At 31.1% G+C, this 25,153-nt stretch overlaps 2 protein-coding genes across 5 annotated transcripts; both read right to left on the bottom strand.

Annotated features, from left to right (window-relative positions):
* Window positions 1-1,730: 1,730 nt before the first annotated feature.
* On the bottom strand, window positions 1,731-11,630 carry LOC143917574 (cytochrome b5-related protein-like). Of its 4 annotated transcripts, none has more exons than XR_013261079.1 (7): window positions 11,147-11,630; window positions 8,310-8,532; window positions 7,819-8,225; window positions 7,479-7,670; window positions 5,984-6,208; window positions 3,936-5,014; window positions 1,731-3,444 (listed from the first exon to the last, which is right to left on the bottom strand). XR_013261079.1 is itself a non-coding variant. In XM_077439123.1 (6 exons), exons 2-6 carry the CDS (start codon window positions 8,526-8,528, stop codon window positions 4,738-4,740), a joined length of 1,320 nt encoding a protein of 439 aa, XP_077295249.1. In that variant the 5' UTR covers window positions 8,529-8,532; window positions 11,147-11,630; the 3' UTR covers window positions 2,829-4,737. The 4 variants fall into 4 exon arrangements, 2 of the variants coding, with proteins under 2 accessions (XP_077295249.1, XP_077295248.1); XR_013261080.1 differs by having other exon boundaries at window positions 11,470-11,630; XM_077439123.1 differs by having other exon boundaries at window positions 2,829-5,014.
* Window positions 11,631-17,189: 5,559 nt separating this feature from the next.
* Window positions 17,190-20,035, bottom strand: LOC143918022 (cytochrome b5-related protein-like). The gene is made up of 5 exons (XM_077439669.1): window positions 19,731-20,035; window positions 19,238-19,644; window positions 17,940-18,131; window positions 17,635-17,859; window positions 17,190-17,566 (listed from the first exon to the last, which is right to left on the bottom strand). Exons 1-5 carry the CDS (start codon window positions 19,953-19,955, stop codon window positions 17,263-17,265), a joined length of 1,353 nt encoding a protein of 450 aa, XP_077295795.1. The 5' UTR covers window positions 19,956-20,035; the 3' UTR covers window positions 17,190-17,262.
* Window positions 20,036-25,153: the final 5,118 nt, after the last annotated feature.

Below are 25,153 nucleotides of genomic sequence, written 5' to 3'. Positions count from 1 at the left end.
GAACTTTTGTTTTGTGCAAATTTCCATACATTTGCGCTCAATTTGTATCGCTATCATAGTCATCAGTTCAATATCGAATTTTGTTTTGTAACCTTCTTATATTCCTCAAATACATAGATAAAGTCATGGGTTGGTCACACCCGAATTTTTTATATAAAAGTCGTGGTTTGGACTCACCCGATTTTTCAATTTTTTTTCAACCGATTCGATTTGAAACAGAATGATGTGGCGCTATCGAAATGTAATGAAAAGAAATGTGTGATTTGTAAGGTCGACTCGAAAATTTACGAGTACATTTCCGGTTCCCATTTTATCATGGAGGACTTGTTCATCCCTTTTGTTTACGCCGACAATAAATCATCCTTAAGACATTTCGTATTGATGACCCTCTTAACCTTAAACTCACGGCAACACCATTATATAAATATTAGTATAAAGTACGTACATATGTGTGTGGATAAATTACGGCGATAAATGCAATTTCATCAACAAACCCAACTTTTAATGTGCGAAAGCGTATAACACATATCCTCAAGTCATGAGTACAATTTCAAGTAGCAAAGTTATGGTGTTCGTTCTGCAGTCTCTCGTATGGTCTTTGGTTCCGACATTTTTCATAGTTAAAAACGTTATAACAGACTTTAAAAGAGATATATTGTCAGAGACTTGTGGACTTTCACATGTAAATTGATTCTCAGAAAAATATCTATATGTATGGACTAATGAATAGCATAAGAGCTTTCAAATATAGTGGTCACGGGTTCGATTGCTGTTGGCCAGACCTTGGTTTGTGACTCCAGGTCGATCATTTCCTATTAGATTTTGCCAACTTATCTGATTTTCATTACAATTGTTCCATCAAATTGGCAACCTTTATCCGTTTCTTACAATTTTCAAGTTTTAAGCATCTCGAATTTCGCTGATTCGTATATAAAATGCTGCAAATTTGTCCATAAATATCTCACAAATTTCGAAATTTGAAGATTTATATAAAAAATTCTCTGAAACTAAGTTAGTTTATAAAAATGTATGCATAGATGTCCCTATGATGCTTTGTTAAAATTATTCTAAAAATTGTATATCGATGTTTGTAATTGGCCAGGAAGGCGCGTTAGGGTTTATCTGTTAGGCCTTCCTGGTATTTATTTTGTTTTATTTTTGATTAATCATACACACTCGCCTAACAGATTGCTACAAAGCGGCAAAGTGTGCTAAACAGATTAAGACTCTAGAAATTATATATTACATATATTAAACACCTAATTATTACATACATACATATATACACATTTAAATCTAAACAGCACCTGATATCTATGGTCAGATATTACAAAAATCGTAAACAATACAATTAATAACATTTTTCATGTAAAAATACGAATTTTTACATTCAATAATCATCCACAGAGACATATATGGAGAGAAATTTGGCGAAACCTGAGATAGTACAATAATAATTCAAGGTTTGCAATAGAAAATTGGGTAGGAAGAGCCAATTTTACAGGAACCGTTTCAATGAAAATCATAAAAATTGGAAAATTCTGACAAGAAACGATTGACCTCGACAAACCAATGTCTGGCCAACAACGAGACTCTAGTGGGAATCGAACCCGTGACACCTTGCACGAAAGAATATAACACTCACCACTAGACCACGCTGCTGGTATATGTACATATATATTGTTGCGTAGGGGTGGGTGGAGGATCCAAATAAAAGGCCGAAGTCGTTTCACAGCATTTATTGGTTGATTAAGAAGATCCAAGCACCGCCAGTGCTTCGTCCAGAATGCCTTGGTATGGCCTGCTTATAAAGGGCAGGTCGGCATGCAGTCCCACGCTTTCGCGCTGTCAGTTCTGAGAACTCGAAGTGAGAAGTGACCGAATGCCGTTGCCGACCACTAAGTCAATTCGGGGGTCTCCATTGCTAGCCGAATGCACTTAAGCCTGGAGATAATCCTCGAAAACCGATTAAAACGGTGGCTCATTTTAGCATATGCTACAATATGTACATATGTAAAATATTTGTTCCAAATTCAAAAAATTATGAATCGAAAATATTTTTTCCAAAAACATATTTCTAAATACGAATATTAATGAATCCTGGATGCACGTTTAACAAAAAAAGAATTTATTTTCTTGAATGCTCTTATGAAATTCTATACGAGACTGGTTAATATAAGTGTATGGATGTAAAAATAAAATTAATAAATAATGTACTCTCATTCTGCTGGAGGCTGTATACATTATGTATACGGAAAGTGCTATTTTTTAAGGAATTTCTAAAACTCGATAGTGTCACGTCTTAGCGTTTGTGCTGTTCGTGTCGTATTGACGCGTGAAACTATCGTTATGAATATATTAAAACTTTGTTATATATCCAAGTCTCAACTTTCAACTATCTATCGTTAACGGCCGACGGGGAAACTTGCAATAAGAACACACTCACACTTACATACTAAACACGATCCTTTTGTTTACTTATTCCTTTGTGGAGTGTTGGTGCGTTGTCTTGTAAGAAGTTTTTCCATTTTCCTCAGTGCCGAATAAAATTTTCAGTTTTACCGTTGAATGGCTCATCCGACGCACATTTTCCACAATATTGAATCGCTTTCTTTGGTTAAGCGTGGGGCATTATCACGTCTCGACTGTCTCGATATGATTTAATATTAATTGAAGAATTTATAATATAATAAGCGTCGGCTTGAAACTGAAACCTATAAACTGACACAATTTCAGATATACTTGAATACCATTTACATAGTTCAACTTATCATATAACGCCTCGAATACTAACCTTTCCAAACTCCAAATAATACAAAATAAATCCCTAAAAATAATTTATAATACACCCAATTATACATATACTAACTTGAAAAAACTGCATGCCATATATAATATTCCGGTTGTTACAGACATTATTAACAAACTAACCAGTAGATTCTATGACAGAATCACTAATAACCATACTAACACACTTGTGGAGAGTGTCGGTGATTACAACAAAATGTCTATATCCTTCAGGTATAAACATAGATCACCTAAACACAATCTGCTTTAGATCGTCGACTTTAGAGAGTCTTTAATTAAAATTATGTATTAGATGTATTTTGAGCATTTATAAGAATTGTAAATATGTATGTTTATGAGCTCTTTTTTCCTATTATGCTGTACATAAAAATTTGAATAATATAATACTATGATTACTAACAAAATTAAATTAAAATTGTAAAATAGAAAATGATCTGTAGATTAGTAGCTATTAAAATAGATATAATATGTATTGGGAACATAATTTTATAATAATAAAAAGCATTTAAAAATAAAATGTAAATATATGTATGCTACAATGCAAGTTATAGGAATTATACACTTGTGAAGAGACTCGGTGATTACAACAAAATGTCTATACCCTTCAGGTATAAACACAGATTACCTACACACAATCTGCTTTAGCACATCGACTTTAGAGAGTCTTTAATTAATATTATGTATTAGATGTATAATGAGCATTTATAAGAATTGTAAAATTTAGCAATAATAAAAAACATATAAAAATCAAATATATGCTTATTTGTCTGGTTACAGTGACGCGTTATAGTATTCTGTAGAGTCATTTTGGCTAATATGTAAACTAATAAATAAATAAACATTATAGCATACTACTTTGTGATTTTTAAAAAGTCAAAAAAAAAAACGGCAAAATATATTTATATATTTATAAAAACGATGAAACGCCAAAATATATTACAATGGATATACGTACATGTACATTTCTAAATAAACCCACACACAACAGCTATTTTAGAACTGAGAATATGTATTGCATATGAAATTTTCATATAAAGATCACGTTATTCTTGGAAACATGTTTGCACAATGCACTAAATCGCTTTTATCAAGTTTATAAACCTACGAAAAGTACATACATATGATACATTTTATATCCCTAAGGGTCTACGAACCATAAGCTGAAAACACCTGTCCAGACAGTATTGACCAATACAATATGACTAAGCTTAAAATATTCAATACAAATTAAATCCAAACTTTACCCAATCATTCCTCTTATCATGTGAGCAAACAAATTAATCCATTAAAACTTCCATACCCCTAAAAATCAATGGACTATTCGTCTCTCGATATATGTACATACATATACACTTTGGCAAAATCGATCAATACTCCTTGCATAAATGAAATTGCCGTATCGCTTCTAACTCGTTAAAAGCATCGTCATTTTAATACACTGTGATATTTTCACTTCAGTTTTGACCGGAAGGCCACTTTCAAATTGCGCAACTTTGTTTGTGGGCAGCTCGTTTAAACTCGTCCCGTCATAATAAATAGTGGCGTTTAAAACTTCGTCCTGGGAAACATCCTCGAGCTTTCAACTTTTTCTATATAAACCATACAAAGTACGCATCTCAAGACAATACAACGACATAAATATAACCAGAACGTTATTAATAAACATATTTTAATTTATATAATATACAGAATTTCATATGTAATCAATATTTTGATTGGTCGTATGTAGAGCTGTCATCCTATACTGGCTTTTGATGGTTTCCGGAAGTGTTTTTTTAAAAAATAAAAATCTCTAGAAGCTTGTTAAATGGCATTAGCATTGGCGTTGAAAAATGGTGTTTGCAACTTTGAATTGAAAGAGCTTTCGGTTTAGAAACCCGTCGTTGCCGTATTTGAATGACAACACTGGTTACAAGTACGAGCATCGCGCTATCTAGATTTCTTTTTCGGGTCCGTTCTGGCCAGCTGTCGAAACTGTCCCAGGATCAAGTCCAACTGAGTGGTCATCCTAAGCTCCGTGTTGAACTCTTGGCACGTTTTCAAAAACGTCGGATACAGTTCGGGTAAAACGGCGTGATCCAACGTCGGGAACAAATGGTGTAAGCCGTGCTCGCCAAAATTTGTCAAAACCCTAAAAAGTGAACCGTTTATTTCGACTCTATCCATGACGGCGTGCAACTGATGGACACCCCAATCTCGATCGTCCCTAAAAGATCAAACAAAAATATTGAAAACCGTTGTGTTTGATAAAATTTTCAACATGGAGCAGGTGACGCTCTCGTTTTACGCGGAGCGTATAAATTCTACATATCGTTCAAATTTTTATGGCAATTTTCACAACGTCCATTTATCAATTTTAAATCGTAAGTTCAACCGTATTTACTTGCAGTTAGTGCAACTGTTCATACATCAAAGCACTTCCAAAAAATCATCCAGCGTACATATAAATTTACATACAAAAAATAGTATTTAATATTTAACTCGACTATTTTTCATTTATTTGGCAAATTTTCTCACCCAAAAATATTTACAAGAATCATATCATCACCATGCTATTTTTTATTTTTGTATAAAAGCGTTTAATTTAAGTTTTATCTCAATTTGAAATCAACGATCCGTATCGTATCTATCAAGGTACATACTTGTACGTGCCATAAAAATCTGAACGATGCAAGTCTGCCTTATCTTTATGGCGTAAAATACTCGGTTTCATGGTATTGCATACAGACAGGATATGTTTAAAATTTTCAGTGGAACCTCTGTATTTCTTATTTGTTTTTGTATTTTTTTTTGCATTCGTGTGCAAACAAACACGTAGCCAAAATTAAATGTATGTATGTTGTTGCTGTCTTTTTTGTGCTTTTTCACAAACGCAATATCATTTCGAAAATTAAATCGGATCTGCGATAACTTTTGCACACGACCAAGCTGAATATTCGTTTTTGTTTATATGTTTAATTTCTGAATTTTCACAAAACCGAAAGGGTTTCGGGCCTGTGGAAATTATGCTGATTTACAAAGTGATTTAAACTGTTGCGGGAATTTAAAACCGACCCGTAATTAATAAAATTAAACCAATTACAATAATACAAATACAAACTGTAGGTCTGTATGTGTGGGATATATATATATATATATATATATATATGTACATAGAGATTTTGATTTTTAATACTTTGGATCGTCTCCGTCGTGAAATATATCCGGATGATGGTGAGCAGCGTTCACGCCAATAAAGTGGAACAGAAAGCTTTCCAAATGCCATATGAGAGCCCATAACTTTAGCGTTTCCAACAGATCACAATTTCCAAAAAGAATCATCGCAATCGGAAGAGAAAAAGGAACTAGATCTTCCATTTCAAATTTCATCCGATTTTCCAATTTGAATGTTTGTACTAATCTGAAATTAAAATAATAATCTTATTCATGAGTATGTTTATATTACATTTATGAATGAACACGTACATACATATATCACCAGATTAGATTTGTATTCTCATATATATGTATAAAATTAAAAATATAGACAATAATTACTTTCTGGTATAACATTTCTCTAAATAAATAATAATACATATGTCTACAAATTACTTACGACTATATTTATAAATAAAAAATGTCTCAATCATTAATAAATTTCACTGAGAAAAACTACATAGTTGTACTGCAGAAAAAAAATTCTAAAATAATACAACGTATTTATATAATAAATATATATATAATTTCCAAAGAAACTTTGTAAGTATATGTATATGTAATGTTGTTTGGTAACATCGAAAGCAAATCAAAGTTTCTATGACGTCGATTCGATATGGTTTTGATTCGTTATATATTTTTTTTCAATTCAAATAAATTTAATAAAAAATAAATATATTTTAATATTAGATTCGTCATGTTTAAGCTGTTTAAAACAGATAGGAATAAATATTCATAATTAAAATAATATTGTGTACATATGTATGTGACTTTAAGTCGATCAGAGTATGCCAATTAATCTGATTTCATTATTGAAACAGTTCCCCACCAAATTGGAAAAACTATTCTACCACTATTTGAATATATGTAGTTTCAAATACATATGTACAAGACTGAAGAAAATATCAAGTAAAAAAAAGTTTTTTAAAAACATAACTCTTCTATAATTTGTATATAAAATTATTAATTTGAATAAAAACACCAATCATTTTTTTTTCTACCGCCATCTATGTTTAAAACTAATAAACAAACGTCAACGGTAAACGTCACCGAGTATCTCGCCGGGCAGATTTTAAAAGCTTCTTAAACGATATTTTATCTCTATCGTAATGGCAGAGGATCCATTTACTTATATTGATGACAAAAAAGAGCAATATGGCAAAGTATGAAAATGATCGGATAAGAGGCAAACTTTTTCCTGAATTGTAATCGTAAGTGAAACGTAAAGGAGGTATGTAAAAAATGAATTTTTGTAAAATATAAATTTTGAAGAAAATAAATTTATATACATGTGTACCTACATATATATTCACAATATATTCTATCACTATTCGAGCTGATCGGGAAGATTTTTTTTTTATCAATTACTTGGTAATTTTCATACATAATTAAAAAGTGAAATCAACCCTAAGAACGGAGTATTAAAATGTGTATACTAAAGTAATCATCAACAATAAATTAAATAAAACACTCACCTCATCAATATTTGCATATCAGATACAAAAATGTACACAATAATTGCATACGCTTGAGCGACATATTTATTGATGAAATTTTTGGTTTTATTCGGCATCCATATAAAAATTGGCTCGAAAGTTGAAATCTCATAATCCTGAAGCGTATTCGTATACAAATGATGCGACAAAACGTGAGTCACCCGCCAAACCCTAAAATAATTAAAAATATAAATATATATGTATGTATACTATATGAAGTTTCTCAGGGATAAATTGAGAACATCATGCCGAAGAATTAACGAATAGCTTCACAAGTACTAAACTCAGTGCAGGCCAATATAAACTATTTATTCCTCACCGTGACGGAACAAAATTAAAATTGTAAAAGTACATCCTCCAATTGTCCTTTTTGTGTGTGAAATTATGAGCACAAATCACAGTCCAAACCATGAACAACGATGCTGCCATGCACCAGACAATCTTGGCCACATTCGAGCTCATACAGCAGGCCGCTATAGAACAAGCAAACGTGGCAACGCCTAGCATTTCAATGATTCTCTCCGACTTTCGTGACAGCACATCCACTGGTATATCCTTCATTTCCTCAGCGACTCTTCTTTTGAGCGTTTTATAAAATCCATTCTCGTCGAACGTGAAAGGCGAATTCCTCTTCTCAGTTGCATCCCTCACGTAGAAGTTTTTCAGCATCGCTTCCGGTGTCTTTGATATGTGGTGACATTCGAAAGCTTCCGTTATATCTGTGCCCTTAAATCAAACCAGACTCTGCACTCCAGTCTCGTTCTGCTCAATTCAAAGTAGTATTTTTTTTTATGTCATTTTCCCACTTACTTTGGTCCATCGAAGCCATCCCTCGCCGCCTGGATGCCTTTTTACGAAGTCGGAAAAGTCGTAAAGTTTGTCGTGAACGCGCCATAATCCTTCAGCTCCGTCGTCTAACGATTTCCCTCTGAGCCATTGATCGGAAGTCTTCAACTTTTCATCTCGAAGCGATGGATACTTCAATTCGGGAAAGCTGGTTTGACGGCGATCTTCCGAATTGGGTGGCATTCTCCTATTAAACAGTGCAATTTATATATTTTTTGTATTATACCTATGTTTATAAACCCATATAAGCTCATTGTCGTACAGCTCAAAGATACCCCACAAAAATAAATTACATATCAAAAGAGGAACGAAGCTTACAAAGGTCCCCGAAGTTTATATTATGATATATCAATAATACATACGTATAAATGGAATTTAATTTAATTCAGATTTAATATGATTTCTTGAAAATTCGACCTACATGTACTTTTGAATTATATTTTTATACTACTGTATAATTTTATTTTATTTTATTTTTATTTATTTTTTATTTCATACCAGGAAGGCATTACAGGTAAACCCCAATGCGCCTTCCTGGCCAAATTACAAACAATACAGCATTTTTTTTATTATATAAGTCACTAAATTACGAGACACTGACTTAAACTCGACAATTAACGAGACATCTATGAATTGTACATACATTTTTATTGTAATATTTACATTAATCATACTCAAATAGTGGTGACATAGTGGGTAGGAAGGATTTTTAGCCAATTTTTAATCGGGAATCGTTTCAACAATGAAATCAGAGAAAATTGGCAAACTCTGATAGGAAACCATCAACCAGGAGTCACAAATCCTGGTCTGACCAGCAGCATTACAGATATACTCAGAAAAATTCTTTTCAATCGAGGTCAGCTCAAGGGATCGAACTCGGCGCCTCTCAGTGTTAAGCAGAAGCTTAACGACCGAGCCACGCTGCTGGCTAATAATAAAAACATATATAAAAAAAAGTTTTTTAAAAACATACCTCTTCTATAATTTGTATATAAAATTATTATTTTGAATAAAAATGCCAATAAATTTATTTTACTACCACCATCTATGTTTAAAACTAAAAACTGGATAAACGTCAGGCACTTTTCAGAAATTCAAATTTCAAACGCGTCTAAAACGATATTTTTTCTCCATTGTAATGGTGGAGGATACATTTACTTATATTGATGACCAAAATGAACAATATGGCAAAGTATGAAAACGATCGGATAAGAGGCAAATATTTTCCTGAATTGTAATTGTAAGTGAAACTAAAAGGAGGTATGTAAAAATATAGTTAAATTCATTATGAACCTACATATCTCAGCAGTATGGCTCGGTAGTTGCGTTTATGTTAAGCAGCGAGAGGTTACCGGGTTTGATCCCGTGCTAATCTTTAATACTGCTGGTCAGGCTTGGATAGTTGTGATTCAAAGTCGATCGTGTCTTAAGTGATAGTTAGTCAATTTAAGTGATTCCATATTTATTCATTTATTTATTGAAAAATCAACAGACAACAGATGTAGAAATGCATAAAAATAAAGAATAAATGTAACAAAATAACCGAGCCCAATTATAGATTATATTATTGAAACGGTTCCTCCAAAAAATTGGCAAAAATCATCCTACCCGCTGTCACAAATATCTAAATTTGATTTATGAACAATATGTACAGGCATAAATCCATAGATCTCTCTGTGGATTAATTAATTAATTAATTGTTAATTTTGTGTTCTTCGGGATCTCGAAATACAGCGATGTATGTAATAAAAATGTTGCAATGTTTGTAATGAATTGTCTAGGAAGGCGCATTGGGGTATTGTCATGTATCCGTGTCAGTGTTGGGGAAGGTGGAAGGTAAGCCCAACCGGCCTTGTTTTGTGCACACTCGGGCCATGGCCAGTATAATGTGACCCAAACAGGTGAAATTTGGCATTCCTGTGTGATATTCCCCTCCTTTTCAAACTTTAATCACACTAATACATCGAAACGCATCCCTAAATTTTCTATATGGCGTAAAAAAAGACCTAAGTGTATATGGATAAGCAATGTACAACCCATGTACATAAAAACAATATTTTAAAATAGTAAAAAATAGGGAGAGATCAATATCAAATAATTTCACATTGAACAACACTGGGTTAGCACATTTGTTTAAATTTTGTCTGAAAAATTATTATTAAAAATTACACATTTAAAAGAAGTCGCAATTTCATTATTCAATATCCATCTTTGAGAAACGAAATTTGCATTATAATTAGTATGCAAATGTTTAAAATTTGTAAAATGTCTTGTCAAATTTATGATGAATATTTCAGTATTTCAAGGAATATATACATTGATCAATAAAATGGCATACTTACATAAATATAAATACAATTATTAATAAATATAAATATATTGTTAATAAAAGTATCATAAATTTCTACAGAAAACAAAATGATGTTATCATTTACATGTGTTACAATTTTAAACACAAAATACAATGATAAAAAAATTCCAAAAAAGTCATATCTATCAAAACAACGATTAAAAATTGCACATTGATCGATGACCCCAAAAGACAATAATTTTAGCTTTGATTTACAAAATGGAATTGAATCAAAACTGAATAAATCATACAGCGAATATACATATATGTATGTAACATACATACATATGTATGCAGCTATATAGTACTCAAAATATACATATAAAAACACATTTACATTGTATAAATATTCAAACTACATACATACATACATACATAGCATTGAATTTCTGATACGATATTCGAATCATTTATAAACTTAAATTGGAACAAAAAAACGAATAAAAAATACCACTGTTTCCAGCAAAATATCTGCTTATGACAACGAACCAATATAACACTCAAATCCGGAATGTTATTTTACAAAAAATAGCATTGACCTTATCAGTGAGTTGAAAAACACTATTATCAATAATAAGTACAGTGTGACCCATCATTAATATTTGTATGTATATTCTCTTTATTATTTAATTGTCTTTATGCAAATGAAATATATTTCTATATTAATTAATAGCGATAGAATATAGCCTTGGTATATTATGCAAACATATGTAAATACACACTGTATTTTTGAGTCATTATTTTTTAACATTCCACACTAAACTAGACACATACTTATCTATATTTGTACAATATTCAAATGATTAATTGATGTTTATGGATATCAGAACAACAACTAAATATGTATGTAAACAACAACTATAAATACGTATACGAGTGTCAACACTAGTCACTACACTGCACTGACATACTTCTCGATTACATTTGTGTATACTAAAAAATAATAATACACGTTTTTCCATGCCGAGTATGATAATGACCCCTAATAACACTGCTGATTATAGTGGTTTAAAAATAATAGTAGTAAACATATTTTGCAAAACACAATACACGTGATTAATTGGAATATTTTAAAATGGCGATAATTCTCTGTAAATATTATTATTTTAAAGTGACATCTATTGGTGTCGGGGAAAATTAAATTTACCAATTTTGACTATGTGCAGTTTGGTATTTTTGACAATAGTTTTAAACTGTATGAAAATCCGTTTATAGTAAATTATTTCGAACCATCTCGGTCACAGATTTGCAGTGTATAAACTTGTTTTTGTCAAACCTGTCCCTTTATAAATGTTCATATCAATGTCAGATGTCGACCTTGTATAGAAAAAATCAGGTTTACGTTTATAAAATTATACACTACTGGCAATTTAATTTAAATAATGATTAGTCATTATATTGCATAAGTAGATTTCTATTGTTCACATTCAAAAACATAAATCAAAATGGTTGAAATTAAATAAAAATAAATGTACTACACAATCGTAAGTATTTTAAAGACTAGTTTATTATCAATGTTTCTACGGATGGATTTGAATTCTAATTTAATTCTCAAGCAGAGCCGCCTAAATGAAGCTAACGTCCAATATAAATAGGGTTGCCATACGTCACGTATTTCAATTTGTCCCGTTTTCTCCCGAAACTTTTCTCCAAAAACAGACTGTCGATTTAACACTGCTGTGGAATACATTGATAAGTGGTCCCAATCATTCAAAAAATGTAATGCTTTCGATTGGATGACTCTCAAGCAAGTTCCTGAATGGGGGGAAATAGAACGAACCGTTGAATATTTGTAAGTAAGGAACATCGATGTTGGAAACAGTGAGCTTCTTTTCAACCAGTTCGTATATTTAAAAGATTATTTAAATAAAAATAACACCAACGAAAACTGGGAGACAACGCTAAAATTGAATATGGAAGAGAAATGGCTGAAGTTTTTTAGAGATACCAAGCATATTGAACAGAAGTCATGTTTAATAAAACTATGTGAGTATATATTTGTCATTCCAGCCCACAATGCCAATGTGGAGAGAATATTTTCCCCGATGTCAACACAATGGTCGGATGAAAGAAGTAAGCTGGCAGTTGAGACAGTTGAGGCAATTTTGGTTTGCCAGTATAATTTTAAAATGACTTGCGCCCAATTTTATCATCATGTAAAAGAGGAAAACGATTTAATTAAAAAAGTTGAATTGGGCTAAAAAAGACTATTTTTTTAAAATAAACTATTACCTACCTACTTTTCCATGTTTTATTTATGTAGCACTTAAATGTCCCGTATCAATGCTTCACAATTATGGCAACCCTAAATACAAAGCAAATATCGGGTTTGTGATTTAATTTTTATTGTTTTGGCGTTGCACAAATGTATGTATTCCTTATGGTATGAACGAGGGCTGTGGAGTCGTAACTGGAGTCAAAGTCGTAAAAAATCAACCTACTCCGACTCTTTTTATTATTTTCTTTGTGTCAACTGGTCTTCAATTTTATTGAAGTAAATACACTAATAAATTGAAATTAAATAATTTCTTTATTAAAATCATGAATTTGAATATTGTTTTCGTCGCTTTTGGCGCGTGGCTATTGAGTCATGCAGTCGCCTGTTGGCCTTACCTATGTGCGCTTGCGTGTCGCTGCTTGTCGCTATTTTTTAATACAAAAATAGTCAAAAACATGCTATAGGACTAAAACTTTTTTATGTTGATGTATAAAATGATTAATAAGATATATATTGAACCCATTTGTATTGAGAAAAGCTGTATTTTGATTAAAAAATACTGCGGTCTTTATCGACCCCGATTCGTGACACTCGTTTGATCTCGACGCTCCGTCCTTCAAAAGTTAAGCACGTGCAAAACTATCTATAAAAAAACATGTGCTGCGTATCTCTGTGTGTCTTTACCTTTACACGTTCGATCACATGAAAATAATTCACGATACCTTCCGAAAATAGGTCTTTATTTAAAATAAAAACTAAATTATAATATAAAATTATATATACAAGCATACTTAAATTTTGAAATTAAATAAATGTATCTCGATTTCAGCGAAACTTTATCCATTGTCGATGCGATGATATAGCCAGAGGCGTACGTTGAAAGGGAAATTCAGAATTTCAGGTCTAATAGGTACTCTCTGGCCCTCCCACCCCCACCCATCGTGGAATGCGAATTTCAAACAGTTACGATTAGTCGTTTTGCCGCTAGAGGGCGCCACTTGCGCCCCGCAAATGGCAAGAGCGAGCGCGAATCGGTAGAAATCAACACTGCGCAAATTAATTAACCTCATATTAAATTTCACATCAACGGATTGACGTTCGCGTAGTAATAATAGAACTGTGTTTATTCTTAATATCAAAAATTTATTCAGTGAGCGTAAAATAACATTCCTATTCAAAGCATTACACTTACATTATAGTCGATCCATGAACCAAACCTGTTGTCGCGTTAATGCAATGTGTTATTATATATACATTGAAAGGATGTAAAATAATTTCCTTATTTTTTTAATTATTTATTATTTAACTATATAATATTAAAACAGTATAATTCGATGCAAGGTCTTTAATAATATTACTGTAAGCTTTTCTGTCCATACCATGACATTGACAATTGCTTTTATCGTCTAAACAATATAAATTGCCATCAATATAAAATATAAAATATATATAAAATATATACGTATTCCATAAATAAATTGATAATATCAACAACTTACGTGTTTTTTTTTTTAATTTTTATTAATGTATACATACATTTCAAAATACGATACACGAGCTCAAAACTAACAAAAAATAAAAGTCAAATTCTAACGACCGCTATACGCATGAAAAATGTCGTATTTCCTGACTAAATGTAATGCAAAGCTGAAACGAAATGTAATTGGCCATCGCGGGTCAGGTGGGGGGTGAATGCGATAGCATGTACATTTTACGTCTCGTACAATTTATCTATTTTTTCATACCTCCTTTACGTTTCACTTACGATTACAATTCAGGAAAAAGTTTGCCTCTTATCCGATCGTTTTCATACTTTGCCATATTGCTCATTTTGGTCATCAATATAAGTAAATGGATCCTCCGCCATTAGGATGGTGCAAAAATATCATGTAAGACGCGTTTTAAATCTGCCCGGCGAGATCATTGTGTGTACATACATACAAACATATGTATAGGTATATATGTATATGTGAAGATTGTGATTTATTTTTAAAATTAATTGAAAATTTGCTCACAGTAAAAATTGGATTAAAATTTTACAAAAAATATGAACAAAATCTTAATATTGAATCTGATTTAGGCAACAAATATTCATATTTTATATTGTAATTCTATTCATTTATACTTAAGGAAAGGTTAAGTAGCCGATTGACCGGTTTTCCTTAAATAAAATAAATAAATAAATAACAATGCTAGATTTTGATTTAAAGACCGCAAAAGCCAAAAAAACTGTAAAAACTGTGCAGTTTTTTAAACGCTCATATCTCGTAAACGATCACTAACCAACAAAAATCATTATCATATTCGACTTCAGTGGGCCAAACTTAGTAAAGATTGGTTAGTCTTCGCTCTGGTATTTTTTTTATTGCTCAGTTATTAATTTATTATTGCTATTAATTTAATTAAATTACTCAGTGCTATTAATTTAATTTGCCTTTTCATTGAATTATGCAGACGGTTAATAAAGTTTGTCTTTTATGGATAAATATGAAAATTTAACCATAAAAAGTCTAAAAATTAGCAAAATAATTTTAATAGCATCTAAATGTTGAAATACATATTCAATTTCATATTTTTTTAAATAAAAACATTATAATATGAGACTTGTTGAAATATCAAAAAAATATAAATTCGTCAGCGAACTATCATTCTTTATTGTAACACATATTTTTTAATTACTAATTTAACAGTAAAGAAATGTTATTGAATATAATAATATGGCATTGTCTTATAAAGTAAATAAATATCCAAATCGCGTGTGTTGTTTAATAATGACATAATTTTCATAGTGCATATCCTTGTTGTATTTATATAATAGTCAAATATCATTTTGGCATTTGTACATTCAATTTATACTAGTACATATATGTAGGTATTTATATTTAATATATCAAAAACATTGATAAATAAAATTATCCTCGTATCAACAAATAAAATTTAAACTCGCAAGGAAACTTCAATTGGTCGAACAAATAAAATGACAACGTTTAGTGCGCATTTGACCCAATCATCGCATGCAAATACGGACATTTATATATTTTCGGCTAAATATTAAGAAACGACTACTCATCTTCAAATGCACCTTGAAACAAGCTGGGACAATTTTTTAAAATATTCCGGTCAACAATGTCGTAATTTATACTCGACAATTATAAGGAAAAATTATTTAAGCATATTTAAACAGTCACTGAGCGAATAAAAAATGTTTGCATAGTACTAAAACGATAAAGTTTGAATGTATTACTTAGAATCAAAGAAAAGTATCGTAAAAATCTCATATAAAATTAAACAATTATATAATTAAACAATTATCAACCTATGCTTCACCTGAATGGAATAACGCCTCCAACACTAACCTTTCCAATCTCCAAATAATACAAAATAAATCCCTAAAAATAATTTATAACAAACTCATATATGTATACAAACTTGAAAAAACTGCATGCCATAAATAATAATCTGTTAGTCACAGAAATTACTAACAAATTAACCAGTAGATTCTATGACAGAATCACTAATAACTAGACACCGGATAGTCACAGTGCTATCCATTGTTCCATTGTTGTAAATCCTTTGTAAAAAAGGTTCGGCAAACCTTTAACAATGCATTTACAACCTTTGAACAATACGCGGCACCTTCTGGGTCCGGTGTCTACTAATAACCATACTAACACACTTGTGAAGAGTCTCGGTGATTACAACAAAATGTCTATACCCTTCGAGTATAAACTCAGCTTACCTAAACACAATCTGGTATAGATCGTCGACTTTAGAAAGTCTTTGTTAACATTATGTATAGATGTATTATGAGTAGTCACCGGAGCCTGAGGGGGCCGTGTATTGTTCAAAGATTGTAAATGCATTGTTAAAGGTTTGCCGAACCTTTTTTACAAATGATTTACAACAATGGAACAATGAGCGGCACCTTGGCTATCCTACCTCTATTTATAAGAATTGTAAATAGGTTTTTGAACTCTTTTTCCTAAAATGGTGTATATTAACATTAGAATAATATATATGTAATACTATGATTACTAACAAAATTAAATTAAAATTGTAAACTAGAAAATGATCAGTAGATCATTAGCTGTTGAAATATAAATAAGATGTATTGTGAACATAATTTCGTAATAATAAAAAGCATTAAAAAATATAATATTGTAAATACATATATACATATGTACATTGTAATGCATTTATAGTTAAATTCATACTATTTTTTTACATATATGTTATCTTACTTGGGTTAATTTTTAACCAAATTAAAATACTGTCTTGATTATTTTACAACTAGATTTATTTAATTTGTATCAACATATCACAGTTATCCAATTACAATTCTTAATAATCTACAAACCACAACTGCTCTCATCCAATTCAACGTTAAAGTTTTTCGGTTCGGTTTTTGCGAATTGTTGATAGTATCCAATGAACATCTTCAATTGGGTAGTCATTCTCAATTTAGTTTTGAATTCTTCGCACGTTTTTGCAAACACTGGATGCAATTTCGTCAACACCGAATGATCCAAAGTCGGGAACACATGATGAAGAGTATGTTCGCCGAAGTGAGTCAAAACCATAAAAAAGGAACTGTTGATGTCGATACGATCGACCACAGCATCCAATTGAAACAATCCCCAATCCCTGTTATCCCTAAAAAATAAATATTTAAGTTATACAATAACGTCTGACGAGCAATTAGTGATGATATGTATGTATACCTGGCGATATCTCCATCGTGAAATATCTCTGGATGATGATGAGCGGCATGTAAATCTATGAATCCAAACCAAAGGCTAGATAAATGCCATATTATGATCCAAGTTATGAGAACTTCTTTAAGATCACTCTTTCCAAGTGTGTACATTGCTATGGGCAATAATAACGGCACCAAATCATCTAATTCAAAGCGTGAAACCAACTTATATCTCCAACTATCTATAATTCTACAATATTTTCATATTAATAGACACAAACATATACATACATACATATGTCGATTGAATTTCATACATAATAATGTTACCTCCTCAAAAGTTGTGAATCGAATATGGCAATATATATAAAAATGGCGTATAATCTGGGCATATATTTCATAAAGAATCCTTTACTTTTCCTTGGCATCCAAACAAAGAAAGGTTCAAATAAGGCCATCTCTAAATCAACTAGAGTGTTCGGATAAAGATGATGTGAAAGTACGTGAATAACTCTCCATTCTCTTTAATAAAAAAAAATCTATGTTTAATTGAAAGTCTTTAATCAAATAACGTAATCAATATTCAAATAAATTTCATCTTTAAATAATAATTTGATAATTTATAAATTGAAAAAAGTTAACACATTACTAACAATCGCTAATGACTGGCAACTCAAACTTCGCATTACAACGTGCATTTTTTGTTTATATTTGATTTAAATTTGTCATGTTTACAATCTTCATTGATATTCTAATTGGTTTTATATCCAAATATAGCAAGTATGTAATAGAGATAAAAGGATTTGATCATGTATAGATATTAATTGAAGAAAGTTAACACATTACTAACCGGCTCTTAAAATTAGCGTCTTGTTTGATCCAATCGCTAATGACCGGCAACTCAAACTTCGCATTACTTGATATGCTAATTGATTTTATATCCAAATATAGTAAGTATGTAATATATGTACATATAAAAGGATTTGATCATGTATATGTAGATATTAATTGAAGAAAGTCAACACATTACTAACCGGCTCTTAAAATTAGCGTCTTGTTTGATCCGACCGCTAATGAGCGGTGACTCAAATTCCGCACCACATCGTGCATTTTTTTTATTTCAATCATATTTTCAATTATATTTGATTTCAATTTGTCATTTTTACAATCATAATCTATTTTCGAATTGATTTTATATCTAAATATTGTAAGTATGTACATAATAAATAAGGGGAAGAGACACTTCTGTGAGGGACAGTACATATAAGTTAATTATAAATTTTAGAGTTAAGTAATTAAGATGTATATTTAAATTAGCTTGATAGCTAAGATAATATATAAATAAAATAAATATAAAAGGTTTTGCTAATGTATAGATATTAATTTTCTTTTTATTTAGATCAAAAGTTAACACATTACTAACCGGCACTTAATAAACGCGTCTTGTGTTATCTGATTTCTAATGACCGACGTTAACTTTACACATATACAAAAGACAAAAAATTTTTCATAAACTGTTAATATTAAACACTGAAAATAGTGCGAATTCTTATTCTTAAAAATAGAGGCTGAATCGAGGGCATCTCGATATGGTACAAAGGGTTAATTTAGAACGCTGAATTATTCACCTGATCGGCAAAAACGACAAGCTGGCGAAATACATCCTCCAGTTGTCCTTTTTGTGTAGGAAATTGTGGGCACAATTTATGGTCCAGGTCATGAAAAGGGACGCCATCAACGAGAAGAAAACCTTGGCCACGATCCATTCAAAGCAACAAGAACCCACTGAAAAAACCACCATGGAAAAGGCGAGCCCTTCGATAATTACGTGCGACCTTTTTTGAAGTTCTTCAACGGGTATATTCTTCAGCTCTTTCCTTACTCTTGCTTTTAGAGTTCGATAAAAACCGTCTTCTTCGAAGGTGTACGGAGAATACCTCGGCACAGTTGCATCTTTGATGTAAAACTTTTCCAGCATGCTTTCGGGGATCGTACTCAGGTGATGGGATTCGAAGGCTTCCGTTATATCGGTCCCCTTTGAATTGACAGAAAATTAAAAATGGTACATAAAACACTAGCTTATTGTGTATAGGTACATATATGAACTGATTCTACACTCACTTTAGTCATCGCTAGCCAACTTTCCCCACCGGGATGTTTGTCCTGAAAGTCGCTGAAATCGTATAGACGGTCGTGAATCCTCCACAATCCTTCAGCACCATCGTCTGCAATTTTCCCCGCAATCCAATCATCTGGAGTGTGCACATTTTGAGTTCTGAAGGATGGATGCGATTTCGCTGGATAGCTGCTCCCCTCCTCGAGTAGATTTTTCATGAAATTTCCCATCACAACGTGCACTCTTTTCGAAATAAATTAATCTGCCATGGTATGGTGGTTCCAGTTCAAGATCAAAAGTCGAACTGGCTGGCGCACGTGCCATTTCGTTGTTTATATTTGATTTCAATTTGTCAATTTTTTTTCATCTCGCGTGCCCATTTCAATTTTCCAACAATAAGATTTTTACGATGCTAATCAAATAATTTTTACTGTGTTGATATTATCAAATAGCTACATAACCACATTTATTTTTAAATAAACGTGTTAATATTATGAGCATTTATAAGAATTGTAAATAGGTTTTTGAGCTCTTTTTCCTATTATGCTGTACATTAACATTAGAATAATATAATACTGTGATTACTAACAAAATTAAATTGAAATTGTAAAATAGAAAATGATCAGTAGAACAGAAGCTATTAAAATAGATATAACATATATTGTGAACATAATTAAGTAATAATAAAAATATGTAATAGTACTTATTTATATTTTAGAGAATTACACATTTTCAATAACATATTATGTTCGTTTGTATTATGTACATATACATACATAGTATGTATATGTACATAATACAATTGTTGCAAATTGTTGACTTCATATTAAAAATAAGATACATTTTAATAAAATACAATTGTATGCAAAATGTAGTATTTTTGTGTCATTATATCAATAATTCTCACATTAGAGAAAAATCTAATGTTTCAGACATATATGTATGTGTATGTAAAAGCGGACGGAATGTATGTATGTATGTAGGTATGTGGCGAGTACATTGACGAGTATTGGAGATTTCAAAAAACAAATTTAAAAATTATCAAGAGCTATTATTAACATATACTGATTTTGACTGCGATTTTGGTTCCAATTACAGTTCTGATATACCAGACAATTATATGTAATTATATATATAACATTTTTTTAATGAATTCCTTTTCCGCAAACACCCGTTGATATATCAACGACACAACACTAGTCATATATATAATATCGCTATTCTGTGTGTCTGTCTATCTTTTTGTCTGAGAAAACGCTCGCCGTACTATAATAGTTGACTCGATTCGAAATACATATGTATGTACGTCACAGCTAAACCACTGCCAACAAAACGTTTCATATATATGTATAATACGAAAAAATTGGTAAACTCTCCATTCGATTGAACTGGATACATACATCCAAGGTCTGGCCAGCAGCACCAGGCCAGGGAATGAACCCATGACTCCTCAGAAGAAATTATTACATGTTAACCACTGGGCTATGTTGCTCGTTATGAAAATTGTATATTAGATTATTATCAACAATCGATTACACTGTTCGACATGAAAAATGGTTCAGAGACGAGATATGACTTTTCTTATAGATTTATGCCCAGTTAATACGAATCTGGTAATAAAAAATGTGGATTGGCTCGATATTCGGAGAAATATGTGTTTTTTAAATTGCGCAATATTCCTATATCTTGGTGTCGTTCGGTCGATGTCTCAAAATCTGTCAATTTCCTGGTCAAAATGAATATTGAAATCTACAGTCGGGTATTTTATCTTTCATTTTTAGTACTTTTCAACTTTTAAATCTCTCTAAGTAGTCGTCCAGTTCAAATCAAAAGTCAAAAGTACGTATTTTCACTTGGGATTTTTTCCCACTGTTAATACTATTTTATATTGAGTATTTTCTATTGAAATATGTTTATTGAGATAGTTTTCTGGCCACACTATTTTATGTTTTCGTTTAAAAGGGTTAATTGGAAGTGTGCTGAATTTTAAATCGGTAAAATTGCGAGCTAAAAGCTTGTACTAGTATTTACTCGTATTTATACGAAACTGAATTGAATTAATAGGGATAATATATTGAATTGTCTTTATATGAGAATTAAATAAAATTTTACTATAAAAATCATATTTCGACTATTCTTGTGGATTAATTAATAACAAAAATTCTGTCGATAACTGGCTTACCTCGATAAAATAAACGAACTGTGAATGGCCATCTTTAATAAAATGTGCCACTACAACGCTAAGTGTTCCCTCATATACATGCATATTAGATGCTAATTTTTTATTGAATAGTAAACAAAATTGAAACCATATTCTTAAAAAAATATTCATATAAAAAATCCTATTTTTTTTTTTTTTTTTGTTGAAATTATTGATTAATAAAATATATTTTTGACAGCAAACGTTGTCTGAAATTGACGCATATATTATATGTATTTATTGAACGGTCCTTTGATATGACGCAAGTTTTCCGCTAGGCACATCGTAGGAAATCCAATATCCGCATTTTTCACTCTTGCGTGATGTACATACTACATACATATTTACATAAATATTTTGTTACAATTCAATTTGAAATCCAACTTCAAGAATTCAGACTGATTGAAGGTATATATGTACATACATATGTACATAAAGGCCTTTATTTGTATGCAGTACTAACGCAGTATTTACAATGTTGAAGAGCATTTCTTTGAATTAAGGAAAATTTCATTAATAATGAAATAAAAACAATTCCTAAAAGCATGCCGAACATATTTACAATCAAAGTTCAAAATTATTTATATACATATTCGAAATTTACATTTAAATTATTCTGATTCGTAAATTTTCCTCAAAAATGTAAAGTATGCCCACGAAGTACATACAATCGAAAACAAATGAAAAAAATATATATTTACAATTAATATAAAAATTAAAATACAAATGTATTTTAAATGAATACTAGCTGAACCCGGCATGCGTTTCAATGCCACAATAACGCATGCAATTCCCGTTCCCGTTCCCGTTCCTCGGTGTGTTTCGATAAGTAAATGTTTCAGTTTCAAATTAATACTCAATAATCATATTAAATTACAGTAATGATAATTTGTCGGAAAAACGCAGGCGGCAAACACATTTGAAAACATTGAAATTATTCAATTGTTTGTTTATTTTACCCTAACAACGCAGATGGCGACGCGAACACATTTGAAATTATAGCGTTGCAATGCCACTCATTTCTGTTTTCCCGTTCCCGTTCCCGTTTTTGGAACCATCACGGGCATACACACAATAACTCATGTAAGTTTCATGAGTTATATAAGGAAAAATTAAATTCTTTAAACTTGGGAGCTACAGGGAAAATACAAATATGTAGCTAAAATAATAGGTTCTGTTAACTCATTTTTGTCTCTCGTGCATTTCCCAAATATGAAGAAAATGGCAGGTGACAGTGAATTCAACTTATCATTATTGGTTAAACACCTTCAAGTGCTTCAAGAACAGTTGGAAATGAGATTTCAGCAGTTTACTACAATCGAGCCAATGGTCTTTATTTATTTATCAAATAAATATAATGAAAGAAGATGTATACATTGCAGAGCTTGTTCAAGTAAGGACAGAACGGCAGCTAGAGATTTTGGACCTTCAGAATGATATTATGCTAAAATCCTTTACATAAAATGAAAACTTCTGGAATACAGTGGACAGGAAAAAGTTTCCATTCTTAAAAAAGCAATAAATAAAATAAAATATGCTTTCGCAAAAATATATACCTTTTCAATCAATAGATTTGCTTACCATGTCAATATGCACACTTGCATCAACGTTGAAAAAGTCGAACACAAATATTAGCTAGACCCATTACCTATTATATAAAATTAACGTTAATTTTTTAAATTAATGTACAATTTCAATCGCAATTCCAATTTCAGTTCCGATTCCCGATTCCAACTTCAATTTCGATTCCTGATTCCTATTCCTAATCAATTTCAAAAGTATGCTTCGTTTATGAGCAACTCTGGTCACGATGCTCTACAACAATGGCCCGATCGAACTCTTTATTTAGTTTATTTAAACAATTTTGCAATTCAACTCATTTAATTGATAATTTTCTCTATTAATTAGTTACCTTATTTTATTACTTTATCTATGTACGTAGTAACAATAGATGAAATTTTGTGATCATGCGAAAATTCGAACTCGAGATTTTGACTGATTCGAACTCAGAATCGATTACTGATCACGTTTTTATGATCTAGAAAAAATGTGTGTGTGAAAATCTTATAGACACTACGTAAATTTTTTTCAAATTTTTAAGTTGACCGAAAATGGTACCTCCCCTTATAAATTAAAAAACTTTTTTTTAAGTTTTTTAATTTGATTTTTTCCCAAACTACTAATTGAATCGGACTGAATTTTTTATATGTACTAGAAATAATAATTTTTATAATTTTATGTTTTTTAAATATTTTTATCTGAACCGGAAGTAGTACTTTTACTCTAGAGAATCGAGGTTTTTTATATTTTTCTCAAAAGCCTTTTGATTTATCGAACTGAAATTTCATATCGATCAGTTTAAGCTTAATACCAAGTTATGTATAAAATTTGGTAAGCGTCCGTCGACCGGAAGTGGCAGTTTACTCTTGTTCGATTTTTCTTCCACTATTTTTTTCGACCCCTTAAGCATGTGTGATCTTCACGAAAAAATTCAAGTATAATTCTCGTATTAATGTGATTAAAATAAAAAAAAAATCACTAAATTTAATAAACCGGAAGTGGGATTTTTTCCCATCCGGAAGCTTCCGGAAGGAAGGTCAAAAATGTTGTCGTCTGGATCCTGTCCACACCCCTGAACGTATTAAGCTGAAAAATTATATTTGTATTCTTTATGTACTAACTTAGAGCAGGACGGGATTTTTTGTTTTCAAGAAAGATTTTAAATTAATATTTTATTGAATCTGTATTTTATTACTCGTATTTTTATTTGCAGACGCCCATTCTCACACAAAACAACGAATGAGATGGATTTTATCTTCAATGTGTATCGATATAAGTAAATCTTCTTGCAATTGTATTTTCGGTTCCGTTAATTCTACGAAGGGAAGTCATAAACAAATTACCGTTTCAGCTGTAAATAAAATGAGGTGGACCTTTCTAACACTTCGCTCCACAGGTCGAACAATTTCTAAGAATTTTACCCAAGGAATACCATTTAACAAAACAAAATATACCCTTTTTTTACATAGCTTTATTGCAGCAATTCTATTTCTGGCCTAGTCTATGCTACTCAAAAATAACATAACATAACAATCATATAATCATATCTCGGCTATTCCCAAAATTTTTGACATCATCCTTCACCGTTTGATTCTTGCGCAGTTTAAAAGATTATTGTGTGATGAGCAACATGGTTTTACACCCTGTCGTTCCACTACCACTAATCTC

The sequence above is a fragment of the Arctopsyche grandis genome, chromosome 10 (assembly GCF_051622035.1).
Source record: "Arctopsyche grandis isolate Sample6627 chromosome 10, ASM5162203v2, whole genome shotgun sequence".
Taxonomy (NCBI): domain Eukaryota; kingdom Metazoa; phylum Arthropoda; class Insecta; order Trichoptera; family Hydropsychidae; genus Arctopsyche; species Arctopsyche grandis.
The sequence above is the reverse complement of the archived record's forward strand: the minus strand, read 5'-3'. Positions and strand labels throughout refer to the sequence as shown.